At 41.9% G+C, this 20,661-nt stretch overlaps 1 protein-coding gene across 6 annotated transcripts in view; it reads left to right on the top strand.

Moving 5' to 3' along the window:
• MYO5A (myosin VA) overlaps positions 1 to 20,661 on the top strand; it is a 251,677-nt gene that overhangs the window by 211,106 nt on the left and 19,910 nt on the right. For 4 of the 6 annotated variants that reach the window (XR_011030300.1, XM_068275461.1, XM_068275462.1 and 1 more), the window contains 7 exons: positions 841 to 915; positions 2,933 to 3,026; positions 5,878 to 6,024; positions 8,190 to 8,344; positions 12,002 to 12,091; positions 12,281 to 12,431; positions 13,833 to 14,115. Coding sequence is in view for 5 of the 6 variants with exons in the window: in XM_068275461.1 (XP_068131562.1) it covers positions 841 to 915; positions 2,933 to 3,026; positions 5,878 to 6,024; positions 8,190 to 8,344; positions 12,002 to 12,091; positions 12,281 to 12,431; positions 13,833 to 14,115 (995 nt within the window). In the remaining variant the exon portion in view is untranslated. The remainder of the gene's footprint in view (positions 1 to 840; positions 916 to 2,932; positions 3,027 to 5,877; positions 6,025 to 8,189; positions 8,345 to 12,001; positions 12,092 to 12,280; positions 12,432 to 13,832; positions 14,116 to 20,661) is intronic. The other 2 variants (XM_068275465.1, XM_068275463.1) reach the window with 1 other exon arrangement.

Below are 20,661 nucleotides of genomic sequence, written 5' to 3'. Positions count from 1 at the left end.
TTTTTTTTTTTTAGACTCCATAGACATTGAATGGAAAATGTTTTTCTAAAAGATTGCTTTATAAAATATAATGAATTTTGTTATAATTAGAGATGATCTGTGTCTCCTACATAATTTCTCCCATAGGGGAACTCATGGACAACCAGATCACGATGATGTAACTAATTTGTGACTCGACATTTCTGTATTGGCTAAAACAAATCAGAAAGGACAATTAATTATTATCAGCCAATTGCTTATCAGAAAACTACAAATTGATCAAATTTTTCCATGAATTCTCCTGCAGCAGTGCCTTATGTAGGAGATCTTATTTTCAGTTGTTGATATGGTTTGTTGCAAATTGTCATTTTATATTCCATAGTTTAAACACACTGTCCAGTGTTTGATTAGTGCTGGAATCTGATTGACATATAGGTGTAAGGTGGGCTAGCAATCACTATTACCTGACTTTCTAGTCAGGGTGATATTGGTTGATCAGGTAAACACTGCATAGTGTATTTCAACTCTAGTCATGACTGGGATAATTCAAGTAACATTGAATATTGATTTTTAATTTATGATATGTCTTCCCTATTAAAGACCCTTCATTTAGCTGTACTTCCCTTATCGATCGACTTCTCTAAAGGTGTAATTTTGTACATTTTATAACTACTGTTCTGCCTTGTTTGACCTCATCTGCTGACACTGAACAGTGTGTACCCAGCTCGGACATATAATATATTCCTCTCAGTATTTACTTGCCTGAATATTGATGTTCTTGTAGAAGACTAGTTATGATGTGTCCATTTTAATGTCCTGTTTGAAAGCAATAGAGTACATCCATTCTGCCTGTTTTTTCAGTATTTTGAGGAGTTATATGCTGATGATCCCATGAAGTATCAGTCATACCGGATTTCACTTTACAGACGGATCATTGTATGTAAATCATGCATTTGCCTGTTGTCCTAGCTGTGTCCTAGAGAACTAACCGAGACTGGCCTGAGCGGCTTCCTGATGCTGTTGCTGTGACACAGCTGCATTGTGTTCCTTACCTCACAGCTTCATTGTCATTGTGTCCCGTCTTCATGTTCACCGTGAGTGCACCCTACTAACCGCATTTGTAGGCAGAATAATACTACCCAAAACCCAATTCAACAGTCTGAAGAAAATTCATCCACATTTTACCACCTCGGTGTACAATTTCACATTTGTTTTATCACTAGTATGAGGATTCCCTAACTCATTCTTGTGTTAATATGGATACCCTTCCTAGCCTTTATTTGTTATGAATTTTCATTTAGCCTTCATCAATATCATTCATTATCCCCTCATGTGCCATTGTAGTTCCAAACACACAGGAGGATCGTCTCTGTATTCCCTAATTGTGGTGATTCCGTATAGATGTTCTCCTCATATGACTCGGTCCATGTAAATACATGTTGCTGGCCTTGCTGATGCCAAAAGTACAGGGCCTTAACTCATTAAGTTTCCATTGACCATTTATGACACTAAATTTTTCAATAGAGTAGTAGACCTCAACGATGGAACCACCAAGGTGAGTAAGGGCCATGGCAATTGTGATTATCCAGTCAGTGAGACAATCGCCAGCAATGAGAGTGTAGCTTCTCCACTGCTAGATAATCTGCTTCTTTCAGGATTCCAGCTAGCCATGAAGCAACACTGCACTTCTCATTAGCGATAACAAACTTGTAAAAAAAAAGAGACAATGGCTTCCATTCACAAAGACACGTTCAGTAAAAAAAATAAAGGGTCGGTAAAATACCGCTTTTGGTGGTATAGACATTTACCTGCCACATTTAATGGGATTTTCACACATGTACTTATAGTTCGGTAATTTACCAAAAAACAGTCTCCAATGTTCTACAGAAGCCATTGTAAAGCAAGAGCTGTAAAACAATAAATTTAAATTCTTGCTGAAGATTCTTTGCTAAACCAGGCAAGCACATTATTAGTAAATAATCACACCAGTCTGATACTGTGTGAGCCATTAAATAAAGTGAAATCCTAAGAGATTATCATTTATAGGCTGGAAATTTGAAAACTATAAATAAGTTGGAAAAATCCTTTACACTTCTATTGCTCACCAGCCTGGTTTCATAGTGCAGGAAATAATGAGGTTTTCTGTTCTGACATTTTGTTAGGGTGAAATGATTTGCACGTTTCCCTTAGAGTTGCTTACTTTCTATTTGCTTTTTATGTTTTTAAAACTGTAACTCACTGTTTCCTGTTTACTGGGCAGAATTCACAAGCACACCCTTTATATCGCCTAAGAGATTTTACCACATGGCACAAAAGCTTAAGCTAGCCACATAGAGCACAGCCCGATCATTCATCAAATTGATCTGTGCAGCATCAAAAGAATTATTTGGGTGATCAGACTGACTTAAAAAAGTTTGGCCTTCACATTTCAATTATTATTTTCTGGTCCAAATAATTGTTTGAGGGATAAGTATCTGGATTTTAATTAAATTGGATCCAACTGAACAAAGATCATTGGAGAATCATTCAAATGAAGTTCTATTTGACTTTTGAGAAACCTGTCTTCAATTTAAAAATCTATTCAAAATGCCACTTGTTATGGCAATCATCAATTCAAAGGTAGTTTTCTTTGGAAAAAAAAAATCAGTAACATGGTTTGTACATGTTGCACCTTGGTCAAGTGCACTCTCACACAGTTTAAACCATTTCTCCATCTCTGGAAATCAATAGCTGACTGCAAAACCGATAATAGGTCTCGTGCCTTTTTTTTTTTTTTCTACTTCGTGAATTCTGCCTAGATCAAAGCTGAGCCACTTCTGTACAACCTAGCACAGACAGGTGGTGCTGTTACATAGCTGTTTGGTCAAGTTACACACTAACCCAGAAAGCCCTGTGTAAAAGCTGACGTTATTTGAAAAGGGTGTTTTTATGAAGATATTGTTAATATATGCAGGATCTGATGGAGCAACTTGAGAAGCAAGATAAGACTGTCAGGAAGCTGAAAAAGCAGCTGAAAGTATTTGCAAAGAAAATCGGGGAACTTGAAGGTAATTGAAATTCTGAACCTGCTTCTCTATCACTTCTACAGTCCAGTTTACAAGCCCGTAATTAGAGCATAATTCTTGTGCTGAAGTGTGTTGCATTCCACTGAAATCTATGCTTCATTGTTCTGTGAATTTTTACCGATGAACAGCATTTTTTTGTGTGACGAGTGATTGTTATCTGCAATCTCACAACATGGGTTCAGGCGCTTAATCACGCGAACGACACAGAAACAATGACCCTCACATCAGATCTTTAAGATCCCCGACGACCCCGCACAAGGTAGCGCAATCGTTTGACTTCTCGTTCGTGCCTGTTGTGTGACATTGCATGTACCCGGCAGTCGGAAGATGGACCATGGATCGCTCATTGTCAGGGGATATCACTGGATCCATCTTCCTCTGTTGGTGGTGAGTATTCAGCTGCTGAAGCAACTGGCAGAGATAGATTAAGATGAAATGGGACCCTAGGCAAGGTAGCAACTGTGGCTCCACCTTATTGTCCTTTTTGTAATCTGGGGTAGGGAGGGGTCAGAGAAAGATGGCAAATGGACCCCTAGACACCCTCTCCGCCCCAAGCACTTGCCTAGGTTGCCTGGTGGATGATCCTGCTCTACCTGCTCAACATGACAGCAAGATAGTTGCTGTTTGTTATCAAAGCAACGAAGATGAAGACTTGCCTTTTTTTTTTTTTTTTAATCAATCGCCTAATGAGAAATATCTGTTTATAGTGTTTCCTCACACAGTTTGTAAGGTGTCATTCATGATGACTCATTGGCTAGTTCCCTCTCTATTATAAAAGTGACAATGTAATGTATCAGCTACTTTGCCAACTCAAATATTTTATTTTGAGGTGTTAAAAATGTCCAAGTCTATTTAAATGCAGTCTTACCTTAGATATGGGCTATTTTGCATCTCAGTGTTCAGAGACTGGACAATACAATTTCATACTGGTTCTTTTGATGAAGCACATTTTGATTCAGAATGTCAGACTATATTGCATTCTGTGTAAAATCAGTTATATATACTAGTGCTAACAGCACTGACGTTTAAGGGGCAATTTTCTTATCTACAGTCCTGCAGGCAACTTAAGTAATGTATTACTGAATTGTAAGACAAACCTGTATACACCAAAGAGTGGCATTTGGTGTGTAAATGTAGGTATACCAACATACTTAAAGGACATCCAAGGTGAAAATAAACAGATGAGAAAAACAATTGTATCTATCCTCCTTCTCCTAAAAATGACTTTTTTTTTAAGATATCCCACAGTTTTATTGTATATTTAAATTTAGTTTTTTTAGGTCTTCACGGTTTCATTGTTTCGCTTAAAGGATACCCGAACTGAAATTTGACATAATGAGATAGACCTGTGTATGTACAGTGCCTAGCACACAAATAACTATGCTGTGCTCCTTTTTTCTTTCTCTGCCTGAAAGAGTTAAATATCAGGTATGTAAGTGGCTGACTCAGTCCTAACTCAGACAGGAAGTGACTGCAGTGTGACCCACACTGATAAGAACTTCCCCTTTTTTTTAACCTCTTTCTTGCTCTCGGAAGCCATTTTCTGCTAGGAAAGTGTTTTATAGTTGGAATTTCTTATCAGTGAGGGTCACGCTGTAGTCACTTCCTGTCTGAGTCAGGACTGAGTCTGCCATTTGCATACCTTATATTAAACTCTTTCAGGCAGAGAAAGAAAAGAAGGAACACAGCATAGTTATTTGTGTGCTAGGCACTGTACATACACATGTCTATCTCATTATGTTAAATTTCAGTTTGGGTATCCTTTAATGACACAGTCATTGAAGTATGCTAGAGCTCAAATCTATGAATTATTGATCCCTTTTATCTCTTTCCAGCCCTCAGAAGCCATTTACTAACAGGAAAGAGTTTTCTTGCTGTAATTACTTATCAGTGAGGGTTATGCTGTAGTCTGACCCAGTCCTACCCGGTCCTGACCTAGACAGAAACTGTCACTTGCATACCTGATGTTTAACTCTTCCAGGCAGAGAAAGAAAAAAGGAACACAGCATAGTCATTTGTGTGCTTGGCACTGTACATACACATGTCTATCTCATCATGTCACGTCACCTCGGTTGTCCTTTAAATGGAAGAAGATTATTATTTAGTATCTATGTAGCACAGATATCTTCTGCAGCACTGTACAGAGTAATCCTGTCACTAACTGTCCCTCAGAGGGGCTCACAATCTAACTCCTGCAATATTCCATCGTAGTCTAGGGCCTGTTTTAAGGGGAAGCCAATTAACTTATCTGTATGTTTTTGGCATGTGGGAGGAAACTGGAGCGCCTGGAAGAAAACTACACAATCACGGTGAGAACATACAAACTCCGTGCAGATAGTGCCCTGGCTGGGATTCAAACTGGGGACCCAGTGCTGCAAAGCGAAAATGGTCTCTACTATTCCACAGTCCATTTGAATAAACATTATATTACAGAAAATCATTAAATATTTTTCCTGATATATTGCATTATGGCAGATAATGTATGTTTATAACGTTATGCGTCAGTCAGACATCACAATCTCACAGGGTTTACAGAATACTAAGTTAAACCTGTTTACAGGTTATATCCTTGCTAGTTTTCTGGCTAAGATTTTTAAATTCTATACTCCTGGGGCATTTGACAAATCAGTCAATTTTAATTGGAGGATGAGTTTGAATAATATGTTTACTTAGAGATTTGCTGAGACAGTCCTCCACCCACTGGATGTTTAGAAGATGACATGAGGCATATGATCCTCCTCTTGAGTAAGAGTTTGAGAAAGGCTTGATATGCATGTTCGAAGTTATACAGACTCCTAGTGTTTACACAATTATGTTGTCGTTTTTATTATAGTTGGTCAAATGGAGAACGTGTCGCCTGGTCAAATAGTGGATGAGCCGATTCGTCCGCTTAACATACCGCGGAAAGAGAAAGATTTCCAGGGAATGTTGGAATACAAGAGGGAGGATGAACCGAAGCTGATCAAAAACCTTATACTGGGTAAGAACTTGCAAGTATTATAAACATGAGCATGGATCAGCAGGTCAGAGTTCATATGACTAGTGTGAGCAAACTTTTGTCACCACTTGCATTGGTTGGAAATCGGCATGAAATCCTAGCAACTTGCAATTACTGATGCAACTGTTTGTGGACTAAAGTCAATCTGAAATCAGATTTAGATTTGAAGAGGAATATGGTAAAACCTTGGATTGAGAGTAACTTCGAGTAACTTGTAAGATTTGCAATACAAGCAAAAATGTTTGTGAAATTTTTACTTGATATACAAGCAGCGTCTTGATATACAAGCAAAAAAAAGTATACATGTGTCACGTCATCACAACTGAGGCGATAGTTATTCTCCCTGTGGCGCTGCAGGATTTTACTTGACTGTACTTAATCTGAGTGTGAAGACTGTGCAAAGTCACAATAGTGAAAGTCTTGTTTACATCTTTATTTTATACTATTTTATTATAACTTTTTTTTGCATTGTGGAACGAATCAACTGGGTTTCCATTCATTATTATGTGAAAATTTGCTTTGATAAAGGAGTGCTTTGGTTTACAAGCATGTGTCCGGAATGAATTATGCTCGAAAACCAAGGTTCCACTGTACGTTAAAACACACCTGAATTGGAGCAAAAAAGTCTTTTGGTGTCCTCCGGGTTCCCTCCATTGTGCTGCTGCCCCCTCTGAAAGATCTGCGACTGAAACTCCAGCTGCAGTTAGTTACTGCTTGCACAGTGCCGGCCACGTGCCTCCTTGATCATGCACTCGTAGCCGGGAGCATTCTGCGCATGCACTCTTCATGCAGACTTGTAACTGCACATTCAGAGAACACAATTGAGAAGGATGTGCAGACCAGGACCGCACATGCACAGTAGCCGCGACTTTGGAGTGGGAAGTGGCATAAAGGTAGAGACCTGAAAGACTACAGGGGCCTGGAAGAAGTCCCGGGTGAGTAAAAATCTACTTTTTTGTTCCTATTCAGGTGTGATTTAACCTGAGTACATTAGCCCATAGAGAAAACTTAAACTGTACTCGTTTGTTGTTTCTAATTCCACTCCTGCTGTGGTGAACATATCTAACATAGGAGGAGCAAAGTTTAATTTTATCCTTCTCCCTAATTCTGGAAAAAAAATGCTTGATGTTTGTCATCAGGGCTGTCCGGCCATGGTTCTTTCTTCTTATCCAGCTAGGGAGTAAAGAGAGTATTAGCCATCAGTTCTGTAGCCTAACCAGGTATCCCATATGTGGGCCTTTAGTTCTGTAGACTCATTTGACTTGATGTGTGAAAGCCAACAGTTCCAGCTTGTCAGTAAAGGCTTAATTCAGCCTCTGCAAGCTTCATTACAGAGGATTGTTTGTTAGGCACTTTCTCTATGCAGTACAGCACTTAGGCTTGGTTCACATGGGCGACTGCCAGCTTTTGGGGACACTCATTACCTCCGGGATCGACTGACACCCGCATTAAGAAGAATGGGAGCATTCATCGCAATGCATTTACCACCTTGCCTGCAATTGCGCAAACTTTGCCGTTGGTTGCATTTTTTTTAGACGCTGCATGTAGCATCCTTCTGCGGTTACGTTTGGGGATACCAAGCCACCTGTAGGGCTCTAAACATGACGATGAAGTGGCAGGAACCAATCCTATACTCTAACATCTGATAAACACACCGGCCACATAAGCCATTGTTAACCGGTTTCTCCAGTAGTTTGGATGGTGCAGCTTACGGACTCAATACATCTGTAGCAGAACATGTCACGTGACCATGCTACTAAAGTGAAGGTTTTTATTCATTTTGTTTTTTACTTGGGATGCTTACACACATCCAATTTTGATTAGCCAATCACTGACCAATTTTACAACCTCCGTGTAGTATGAGGGCCCACAGACTTTAAATATTAAAACAGATTGTGTTGGTAAACGCTCATACTACATGAAGTGGTGAAATTGACAAATCCAGATGAAGTGTGTGTACCAGGCTTTAGTTACAGTAAATGACTGTTGGGTGGGGGTCAGAGGCGCATATCTGTAATAATAAGGGAACCTGAACTGGGGCTTTACAAGATACATTTCCTGTTACGAAGCATGATACAAATGTTGTGAACACACGAGACCACTTCCTCCATCAGTAACATTGTGACTTCTGTATCTTTATTCCCCAGATCTGAAGCCTCGAGGTGTAGCTGTGAACCTCATTCCTGGCTTGCCTGCATATATACTGTTTATGTGTGTGCGCCATGCTGATTACCTGAATGATGACCAGAAAGTTCGCTCCCTGCTAACATCAACTATTAATGGTATTAAAAAGATCCTAAAGGTGAGTTGGGGGGAAGGATACATAAAAACTAGACATTTTTATTAAAAGAAAAACAATAAACTTAATTTAAAAAAAAATGTAAATCGCAGAAGCAATCAAATGCCACCAACAGAAAGCTCTGTTGGTGGCAAGAAAAGGAGGCAAGATTCATTTGTGTGCTAAGTTGTATAGTTAAAGCTGCAGAGTGCTGAATTGTAAAAAATGGCCTGGTCACTAGGGGAGTGTAAGCCTGTGGTCCTCTACAAGATAAGATGCACGTAGGTTTTGAGGGCAAAAACCAAGGGAAAAAAAATACTAAACCTGGCGCGTCCATGGTCCAGGAGCATCTTGAAGAGGTTGTACCCCAATTATTCTGTCCCTCTGTGTCCCTTTCGGTCCCACTTTTGCTCCCCCTGTGTGCCCCCTTCTGTAACCCTGTGTCCTCCTTTTGCTCCTCCTGTGTGTCCCCCTGTGTTCTCCTTTGCCCTTGTGTGTCCCCTTGTGTCCTCTTTGGTCCCCGTGTGCATCCTCCTTTGTCCCCTTGCATCCTCCTTTATCGTCTTCTTTTTTCCTTTGTCCCCTTCTGTCCCCCGTGTCGTCCTCCACCCCTATGTCTCCTCTGGCCCCCCATGTGTAAATACAATTAGCGGCAGCGCAGCTCACCTAATCCACAGTTCCAGTGGCGATCACAGACCTCTCCTTTCCCGTGCGGCTCCCCTAGTGACAGCTTCTTCTGATTGCATCATCAACAGAAGCCATAACTGCCTGTGCAAGTGTGACCAGTGTTGGAGGCTGGATACTGTTTTACTACAGTTGAAGCCCAGTTCCACAAATTCATTTTTATTGGTTCTAGTCTGGACACCAGGTCATGCCTTCTTTCATAAGAAAACAATGGAGGGAGGTTGACTAGCAGGCTAACTACGCCAAACTCCACAGGAATTAGCAGGGGGGGTGTTTGGATGATGTAGCCACATCCCCTTGGAAAGGGGGGAGGGTGAGTGTCTTTAACAGCCATATTCCTCTCCTCCAGTATGTGAGGCTTGGCCATTGCTTCTTGAGAAGACCCAAGTGACTAGGCCAGAAGAAATGGAATATCTTCACCACAGTATGCGATTACCTCACCTGGGACTGAGAGTGAGTTTCTTTTTCTTGAGAGGTAGAATAGCTGGTAGTGAAAAATTCCTGACCACCTGTTCCAAAAGCTTTCTGTACTCAGTACTGATTTAGTAATTTGTAGCTGAAAGCTTGTGGATGTTACCAGAGAAACGTTCTTTACAGTAGGTGGCTACAATAGGACTGCACTAACAAAACAGTTACAGATAAGACTGTTTTGTAAATGTGTGTTGTACTGGCTATGTAAAACCCCATGAAGAGTTAATAAACTGACATTGCATAAAGGGCAATTAATCCGTGTGATATTTAAGTGCTCACTAAACTGGAATAAAAGTCATATCCTGCGCTGATGATTTACCATGTTACTTGCTGTGAATGTTTCTTCCTGCATGACCTGTTGGTTGTCAGCAGGTCTAATCATGTGACTGGGGATCAAAGCAGCTGTCTCGTGTGTTTGATTTATGTTTGTGTGGAGCTTTAGCGACGGTGCCTGGCTGCAACTACTGATGCAGGACACTCATAGAGTAGCTGAAATCAGAAGAGAAGTAGTTGCAAGAAGTGGGGCGATCAGGCAGCAGCTGAGAGCTGGGCTTTTACCGTCTCTTGGAGGAATCAGATGTTCTGCATCATGGCCTCTTTCCAGGGCTGAACAATGGGCATGGTTACACAGTACACACCTGACATTACTCATTTGTGTTTAACCCTTGCACTGACAAAAATGCAGATGACAGTCATATTTTATGTGCTGAAGGCGGTTATTCCAATCGCAGATGTTTTCCCTAGCCTGTTTGTGGTCAGTTACAGAGCTGGTTTCTACCTGTGTATAATCTTTCACCACCTGAGGGTAGATCACATTCCCTCAGCCCCTCCACAGCCTCTTCTTAATCTAGACATACACTCTGCAATTATTTTAATTAAATCAATTTAATAAAAACAAATAATCGAACACCAGTTAAAGATTCACCGGTCTTTCAAAATATTACATCACCTAACGTTCTTGTCATTCATTTGATGATGCAGGTCAATGGCCGCATTGCTTTCTACAGCATTCAGTGGTATAGAGCTGTTGGTGGAGGAGTTTCCGTTAATAATTGAAATGATTTCTGATTAAACACATTTGTAGTAAAACAATAGACGATGCTTAGTTTTCAGTTATAGTGAGTCCAGCCATTTGCTGGATTGCATGAATGTTTTATCGTTTATGATGTTTTAACAGCACAGACTTCCTATGTTGTAGGTAGTGATCATTTTAGAGAATTCAGTCTGTGCCCCGCCCCTATCCGAATAATAAAGAGCCAAGCAGCGGCTTTGCTAGAAATACTGTTGTTAAATGCATCAACTATGCTGCTTCAGGTCATGTGACTAAGACTAGAAGCCTTGATTCACCTAAAATGGTAACATCTGAGCACTGTTGTACAAAGCTGTCAAATGCTATATTGAGATCTATACCTGAAAATGGTCTGTAATATTGAACTACAACTCCAGCTAGAATCAAGGCTGTTTCTTCAGAACTATCATTTTCTAGATTTTCTCTACTTTGTGTTCTCAGTAGTTACTGAAGAAGGGAGTGAAGGAACCTCCTAAAAATGTTGTCTGGAAATTTTGATCCCAGAAGCAGAGGCTGTGTTCCCACTTAAAGCGGAATATAACCCTACATTTCAACTTTTCTCTAAAACATTATTTATAGCATATTATATGCAACCAGCATTTTTTTTTTACTAGACCAGCATTGGAAGGGTTACACACAGAGCTTTAAAGTTCCAGAGAAATGCTGCCGCATCTGAAGTTTAGATAGATACATTTAAGTAAACACAATGTAACAAGTGAGGAATGTGACTCACTCTCTCTGACTGTGCAGGAGCTGGAGGACAGCTAGAGAGTGTGTAACGTTCACCACTTGTTACATTGTGTTTACTTAAATGTATCTATCTAAACTTCGGCTGCTGCAGCTTTTCTCTCCATGGAACTGTAAAGCTCTGTGTGTAACCCTTCCAATGCTGGTCTAGTAAAAAAAAATGCTGGTTGCATATAATATGCTGTAAATAATGTTTTAGAGCAAAGTGGAAATACAGGGTTATATTCCGCTTTAAGCTGAGAACAGACATCTTTGGTCATTCTCCGCTTATCACAAAACTGAAAGTGAATGAATCCTATTTTATAATTAGGAGTTGTTCACACTTGTCAGCCTGCAGCCGCTGTATTGGTTCGGATGAGGTAAGCAGGCAGCACCTCTGTGCCATCTGCGATAATCCCGGGCAGGTAGATGTGCTTCCCATATAGTCTATGGAGATAACGTATCTTCCCCCGGGCTGCAGCCGGACCACAGTGGACAATCAGAGCGGACATCACACTGTCCGCTCCCGCTGGTGGAATGTGTTCCGATAGCAGATGGGACCCGAGCCTCACAGTGTTGCACATAAATGTAGATTCAAAGTGTTTGTGTGAATAAAAATAAGGTAAAAGCAATGAAAGGGCATCTGATAACATGCCTACAGACAGACACAATGGTTAGAATGGTTCTCAATTTCATATGATGTATCCGTGTCTGTTGTATCTTCTCCACAGAAAAGAGGAGATGACTTTGAAACTGTTTCCTTCTGGCTTTCCAACACCTGCCGATTCCTGCATTGTCTGAAGCAGTACAGTGGGGAAGACGTAAGTTTCTTTCTAATTATTTGTTTTGACTTTTTGTAGCAACTAGTAAAAGTTCTGTTGCCAATACATGCTGGCTGTTGACAGACTTTACAATTCTAATACTGCAACCCCTTTCCGTTCCAATTTCTAGATCGCCCACATTTTCTGTAATGTTTATGATCATTGTTGTTTTTCTGATGTTATCTACAGGCATTTATGAAGCATAACACTCCTCGGCAGAATGAGCACTGCCTTACAAACTTTGATCTTGCTGAATACAGACAAGTGCTGAGTGACTTGGCCATTCAGATATACCAGCAGCTGGTCAGAGTACTGGAAAACATTCTGCAGCCAATGATCGGTGAGTGGAGATGGAATTAGTAGTCTGTTCTCTCAAGTAGTAAAGTAGGAGATACGGAAGTCTCTCACACACTGTGTTGTGTCCATATGATGTTGGGTCGCTAGGTAAAAAGTAGGAGGATGACGCCACCTAATGTCTTTAAATCCTTGAGGAAATACCATCTCCTTAAAGTGAACCTAAACTAAACAAAAGAAAAAGAGTTTCACTTACCTGGGGCTTCTACCAGCCCCCTGCAGCCGTCCTGTGCCCGCACCGTCTCTGAATGGTCCTCTGGTCCCCCAGCACAGTTAAGTTTCATCTCTGCCGACTGATCAGTCGACAGGTCACTGCATCCTCATATGTGCTCACGTCAGTCGAGCGTCTTGCGTAGTAAAAGAGAACCGCGTACTGCAGTGGCCCACGAAACTGAGCCGCGATGGGGGATCGGTTTGTGTATAAAAGCAAAAGTCCAAATAGGCACTTACTTTTGGGCCCTTGTGTCAGAATTTACTTAGTAGAATTAGAGGTTTGTTTTTTTGTTTGCTGTAGCGCGCACACTCACACCACACACACCACACACACACACAATAATAAATTACTTGGTGGAAAGAGTCTTGTAGTTGTATTCTTGTAGGACAGTACACCCTTCTTCAGTGAATAATGTGATGACTGCTCTTTGTTTCTGCTTCACAGATTTGCACCTAGAAATACAGAAATGTCAGTCATGCAGTTACCCCCTCTGGTGGTAAAAGAGCATCACTGCTGGGCTAATAGTTTTGGAGAAAATTGCATTACTTTGGTGGTCACTGGAAAGTTGGGCCTTACCATGAGAAGGCACCACAAAGCTCCAATGCCATGCCAAGTCTAGCAGCCTTTGCATCTACAGTTTCACAATGGCATTAGAAACTTCTTACTTGATGGTGCACAGAGTACAAAATCATGATAGAGTATTTTGGTGTCACAGAATTTGACCTTGATAATTAAGATGACCTTCCAAAAAGATCTAGCTCATTTTTAGTGCAGTCTCTGCTTGTATAAATCATATTATACCAAGGAAGAATCTCATGTATGTCGGGCATTGTGCACAATTATCTTGTATAGGTTGTGTCTCTTTGGTATCATATAAGTGATCATTAGAATACATTTGGGGAGAAAACTCTCCAGCATATTGGTAAGAATGTGCTATATTTAATTCCTGAAGGGTTGTACTTCCCTCCAGACAACACTTACTGCATTGTGAATCTGACAGTTGTGTGTATTTCTCCACAGTTTAGTGGAACAGATGAATAGATCTGAAAAGTGACGAACCATCTTGTTTGCTTATGATTTCCATAATAAGTTTCTTAGTTCTGCTTCCACGACATTTGCTAGTTGAATATTATTTACCAGCAGTGTTATTTATTTCAAATGTTTGTCCTCCAGTTTCAGGAATGCTGGAGCATGAAACCATCCAGGGGGTCTCAGGGGTAAAGCCCACCGGCCTGCGGAAAAGGACATCTAGTATAGCTGATGAAGGGACGTATACCTTAGACTCCATAGTCAGACAGCTGAACACCTTCCATTCCATAATGTGTCAGCATGGCACGGATCCAGAGCTCATCAAGCAGGTGGTCAGGCAGATGTTCTACATTATTGGTGCGGTCACACTAAACAACCTGCTACTCAGAAAGGACATGTGTTCGTGGAGCAAAGGCATGCAGATCAGGTGAGTGATCCAAATTAGTCACACCATTCTAAAATTAAACATATTTTTTATTCCACTTACATCATGGGAATACCTGATGATCCTGATGTACAGGCATATTTATATGTAAACTCTTTTTTCTTGCCCAAAAAGTTTTATATTCTGTCAAAACCTCTTGTTATTTATATACTCCTCCATCCTGCACAAGTTAGTGAGTGATCTCACCATTTGGGCTAAGTTCACACAAGGGCCGTCACATTCTCTGTAAAGCAAAATCGCAACACAACAGAGGGGAAAGCTGCTCTATTTGTCAGGCATGTGATGCAATGCTTACAGTGAAGCATGGAGTCCATTAAAGGTATGCTTCAATGTGCACATTGTCTGATACCACACAGCTTGTCTCGCATTATGCACTGCACCACTAATGAGTCGATGTAAAGGTTAAATTGTAATACAGTTGCATAGCCATGGATAATGGAGAAAGCAAGGGAATGCCAGAATTTATACTTTCTTTGACTATTCAAAAACTTTTGACTGTGTAGATCATGATAGACCTATTCTCATGGAAATGAGGATACCAGACCATCTCCTTTGCCTTTTGAGGAATCTATATGCAAACCAAGAAGCAACAGTTAGAGTTGAGTATGGAATAACAGGCAGGTTCACAATTGGTAAAGTAGTGCAACAAGATTGCATATTGTCTCCTTATTTATTTAACTTTTATGCTGAGTATGCAATGCGGAAACCTTGTTTGGATCACATTGTGGAATTATAAAAAGCTGTCCGGAATCTTAACAATCTGAGATAGGCCAATGTTAGCACTCTGATAACTGAAACTGATAAAGGACTGTAGAGCCTAATCATGTCAAACAAAGTGCCAAAGCTGGTCTACTGCTTAACATCAAGAAAACTAGTCATGACATTTGGTCCAATGAACTAATATATAGTATAAATAGATTGAAAATAACTAGAATTTGTAACGGATTTAATCTTCCTGGCAGCGGCGTAACTAGGCCCCACTGGGCCCCCCTGCAGAATTTCAGAGCGCCCCCCTCCCCTGGGGCCCGCTCGTGGCCGTTTTGTGGGGGCTGGAGGGGTGGCAACATGGAAGTGACGTCAGCCGCTAGAGCGAGAAGTCTGCGATGGAACGCACGGAAGAAGGTATGTATCTGCCCGCCGCTGCCCACACACTAACTAGCTGGAGGAGAGCGCAGAGGGGAGAGCCCCGAGGTGAGGGAGAGGGGGGGAACTTCCCCCGCCGACTGTGGCCAAGGCTTTCCCCTCATGCTGCCACCCCTCCAGCCCCCACAAAACGGCCCCGAGTGGGCCCCAGGGGGGGGACGAGCCCTCCTCCCGCGGGCGCATGGCCTGCAGGGCCTATTGTTACGCCACTGCTTCATGGAATGAAAGATCTCTGCAGATGGCGACTGCAGCCATGAGAGTGAGGTGCTTGTCACTTGGGAGGAAAGCTATGGCAAATTTGGACAGGATACTAAAGGATAGAGATGCCCCTTTACCAACAAAGATCAGACTAGCTAAAGCTATGGCCTTCCCATTAGTAACATATGTCTGGGAAAGTTAGATTATTAATAACGCACAGAAAAATTTATGCTTTTGAATTGTGGGTTTGGAGAAAGCTACTGAGAGTTCCCTGGACTGCCAGAAGAACACACTAGTCAATGCTTTAAATAAATAAGGCCAGAGTGTTCACTAGAAGGGTTGATACTATGATTAAAACTTAAATGCTTTGGACACATAATGAGAAGGCCAGATTCTTTGGAGAAATCCTTGATGCTTGGAAAAATTGAGGGAAAAAGGACGGCAGAGGCTAAGAAGGATAGACTGCATTTGTGAAGCTATGAACATGCCTATGCAACACGTGAAAAAAGCTGTGATTGAAAGACACATCTGGCATGCAGAAGTATACATGGTCACAAAGAACTGGAGTTGACTAAATTAATGAAGATCAATGTGATTCAATTGTCCAATGCAACGCACCACAAGGTTCACCACAATAAGCACATGGTGCAAATCTCAAACTTCTGAGAAAATAGAGAAAATGGACAAAATAGTATTTACTGTACAAAAATATGCTTTCAATATTTAACCTTTTAGCAGCCACATAAAGTTAAACTACAGTATGTGGCTGCAAGGCTGTTTTTTTTTTTCTGCCGCTGAGGAAGTGGGCCTTCCCCAGCTTGGCAGAGCAGTGCAGGGAGCATTCTTTATAGTTACCTGTTCCAGACGCTGGACCGGCTTCCTCCTGCACTCCCGGCATCCTTTTCTGACTTCTGATCGTGTTATTACATGTGATCAGGGCTCGAGAAGATACTGTCAGCGGTGCAGCTCCACCCGGTGGTGGAAGAGGGGTGATGGCAGAGACTCGAACACTATCTTCTGAGCCCAGATCACATGTAATACCTGTAACGTAATTTCACAGGTCATTTTGCGACATTTGTTTTCTAGACTACTACTCACGGTTTAGGGCCCCTAAAATGCCAGGGCAGTATAGAAACGCCACAAGTGACCCCATTTTAGAAAGAAGACACCCCAAGGTATTCCGTTAGGAGTATGGTGAGTTCATAGAAGATTTTATTTTTTGTCACAAGTAAGCGGAAATTGATTTTAATTTTTTTTTTCACAAAGTGTCATTTTCCGCTAACTTGTGACAAAAAATAAAATCTTCTATGAGCTCGCCATACTCCTAACAGAATACCCTGGGGTGTCATCTTTCTAAAATGGGGTCATTTGTGGGGTTCCTATACTGCCCTGGCATTTTAGGGGCCCTAAACCGTGAGGAGTAGTCTTGAACCCAAATGTCTCAAAATGACCTGTGAAATCCTAAAGGTACTCATTGGACTTTGGGCCCCTTAGCGCAGTTAGGGTGCAAAAAAGTGCCACACGTGGTACCGCTATACTCAGGAGAAGTAGTATAATGTGTTTTGTGGTGTATTTTTACACATACCCATGCTGGGTGGGAGAAATATCTCTGTAAATGACAATTTTTTTATTTTTTTTTTTTACACACAATTGTCCATTTACAGAGAGATTTCTCCCACCCAGCATGGGTATGTGTAAAAATACACCCCGAAACACATTATACTACTTCTTCTGAGTACAGCGATACCACGTGTGGCACTTTTTTGCAACCTAGGTGCGCTAAGGGGCCTAACGTCCTATTCACAGGTCATTTTGAGGTATTTGGATTCTAGACGACTCCTCACGGTTTAGGGCCCCTAAAATGCCAGGGCAGTATAGGAACCCCACAAGTGACCCCATTTTAGAAAGAAGACACCCCAAGGTATTCTGTTAGGAGTATGGTGAGTTGATAGAAGATTTTTTTTTGTCACCAGTTAGCGGAAATTGACACTTTGTGAAAAAAAAAACAATACAAATCAATTTCCGCTAACTTGTGACAAAAAATTAAATCTTCTATGAACTCGTCATACACCTAACAGAATACCTTGGGGTGTCTTCTTTCTAAAATGGGGTCACTTGTGGGGTTCCTATACTGCTCTGGCATTTTAGGAGCCCTAAACCGTGAGGAGTAGTCTTGAACCCAAATGTCTCAAAATGACCTGTGAAATCCTAAAGGTACTCATTGGACTTTGGGCCCCTTAGCGCAGTTAAGCTGCAAAAAAGTGCCACACATGTGGTACTGCTGTGCTCAGAAGAAGTAGTATAATGTGTTTTGGGGTGTATTTTTACATATACCCATGCTGGGTGGGAGAAATATCTCTGTAAATGACAAATTTTAGATTTATTTTTTTTACACACAATTGTCCATTTACAGAGAGATTTCTCCCACCCAGCATGGGTATGTGTAAAAATACACCCCAAAACACATTATACTACTTCTCCTGAGTACGGCGATACGACATGTGTGGCACTTTTTTGCAGCCTAGGTGCGCTAAGGGGCCCAACGTCCTATTCACAGGTCATTTTGAGGCATTTGTTTTCTAGACTACTCCTCACGGTTTAGGGTCCCTAAAATGCCAGGGCAGTATAGGACAGTGGCGTACCTAGGGCATTTGACACCCGGTGCTGGGTATTAAGACACCCCCCCCCCTTAAAAAAAAGCGACTGTGGCATGCTAAACGCGACACGGCGGGTAATGCCAGGTGTAGGCTCCCTCCCCTAAAGTTGGCCTCAATATAGGTAGCTAACAAAAAGTGGGTGTGGTTATAACCTGCGGCGCTAAGCGGGTGTGGCCATGACCAGATGAGGGTGGAGCTAACTAATTTAAAGTGAACACAGGATGAGCGTGATATGGAGGCTGCCATATGTATTTCCTTTTAAACAATAGGCAGCCCAGCTGATCTATTTAGCTGCAGTAGAACTGAATTACACCAGAAACAAGCATGCAGCTAATCTTGTCAGTTCTGACAATATTGTCAGTAACCACTGACCTGCTGCATGCTTGTTCAGGGTCTATGATTGAAAGAATTAGAGGCAAAGGACCAGCATGGCAGCCAGGCAACTGGTATTGCTTAAAAGGAGATAAATATGGCAGCCTCAATATTATTCTCACCTCGGGACAGTGGGCCCAAGTTTTGGTGACCCTTTCCCCAGAAAATTCGCATAATTGTGCAGGTTTTCTCAAGAAAATACACGTAATGTGAGCAGATTTGACCAGAAAACACGTTCAATCTTGTCGGCAGATTTGACCAAAAAACACGTGCAATCATGTCGGCAGCTTTGCCCAGAAAATACGTGCAATCATGTCGGCAGCGTTGCCCAGAAAATACGTGCAATCATGTCGGCAGCTTTGCCCAGAAAATACGTGCAATCATGTCGGCAGCTTTGCCCAGAAAATACGTGCAATCGTGTCGGCAGCTTTGCCCAGAAAATACGTTCAATCATTTTGGCAGCTTTGCCCAGAAAATACGTGCAATCATGTCGGCAGCTTTGCCCAGAAAATACATGCAATCAAGTGGAAGATTTGACCAGAAAATACATGCAATCATGTGGCCAACCTGGCCAGAAAACACTTCAATCATGTAGCTGACCTGGCTAGGACAGTTGATACAGAATAGCTAGTATAGTTGCCCCCAGTTTAGGTAATATAGTTGCCCCCAGTTTAGGTAATATAGTTGCCCCCAGTGTAGGTAATATAGTTGCCCCCAGTGTAGGTAATATAGTTGCCCCCAGAGTAGCTAGTATAGTTGCCCCCAGTGTAGGTAGTATAGTTGTAACTATGGATAGGTGGTCTGTGCGCTCCTCTGGCTACTCCCCAATCAAGTTACACAAACGTTACGACCAAATTTCCTTAGGTAGGATTCCTTACGACTTATGGATTGTGTTGGATCGCCGCACCAAAGGGGGTGTCAACACCCTAACAAAGAATCTGTAAGGTGGGTGAGGCACTCAACAACACAACTCATATACCACTACACACAATACAATACTATTGCACAGTTTAGAAATAGGTATATCAAACTTGTTCCAAAAGGCATAGGAGCAATCCCCCTCGGAGGGATACAAATAGATGGATACAGTTATTGTTCTATCACAGGCCACCTGAGTCTGCGGGGAGAAAAAACTTATTCAAAATAATTATATTCCTTATAGATTGTCCACAACAGAGACCAGAACAGGCATATGTCTTATAGGTTGTCCACAACAAAGACCAGAACAAGCATATGTCCACAGTGCTTCAACTTGAGGTGTGATCCCTCCTTTTAGCTCCACTCAATCTGACAGTTGAATAAAATACGCTTACCAGCAGGGATGGCTGACTATGTCACAAATCAGCAAGCAAGGCACATGTATGTTAAGCTCCTTCGCGGCAGGTCACCTTCTTCCTGAATGACGCTCAAAGAAAAAGGGACAACATAGCGTAATCCAGCTTTGGCAACACACCAAACACCAAAAGTGCTACCTGCGTGCCCTCAAACAGTGCAACACCACGGTGATAACTGGAAATGGATGCACGCTCACAAACTCAAATGGCTGATCCTATGATGACCAGCTAAAGCGCTTTGCTTGCATACAAGGACCACAGATCGTTGTCAACCTTTTAGACTCAAGAGACAAAAGCTCTCATAGCATAACTCCGTTTAATAATTTTAAAAGACACAATATATTGCACTCACATGAATGTAAAAACAATGCGGGGCCTCTGGCGTGGTGTGTGGAGACGCTGAAACATTACGGCGGCGGTGAGGACGTCCTGTATACTTTTATATGCGCATTGTTTTTACATTCATGTGAGTGCAATATATTGTGTCTTTTAAAAAGGAGGTGAGTAAGTCCTCTCCGCCCGCTCCTGCCCGGTCGCTGCTACTAATTAGGAGGGGGAAGCGCCAGAAGGAGGGGACCCAGGTGAGGGAGGTGGGGGGGTCCGGCCCCCCTCCCCGCTGCTTTCCCTGCCACCCCTCTATTCTGTGTTGCGTCCCCCCTCCTGTCTGGCACAGGCCTCTGTGGGAGGCCTTGATGACACCCCCTGGGGCGTCCGACACCTGGTGCGGGGCGCCCCATGCCGCCCTATTGTAGGAACGCCACAAGTGACCCCATTTTAGAAAGAAGACACCCCAAGGTATTCCGTTAGGTGTATGGTGAGTTCAT

The sequence above is a fragment of the Hyperolius riggenbachi genome, chromosome 3, assembly GCF_040937935.1.
Source record: "Hyperolius riggenbachi isolate aHypRig1 chromosome 3, aHypRig1.pri, whole genome shotgun sequence".
Lineage (NCBI taxonomy): Eukaryota > Metazoa > Chordata > Amphibia > Anura > Hyperoliidae > Hyperolius > Hyperolius riggenbachi.
The sequence above is the reverse complement of the archived record's forward strand: the minus strand, read 5'-3'. Positions and strand labels throughout refer to the sequence as shown.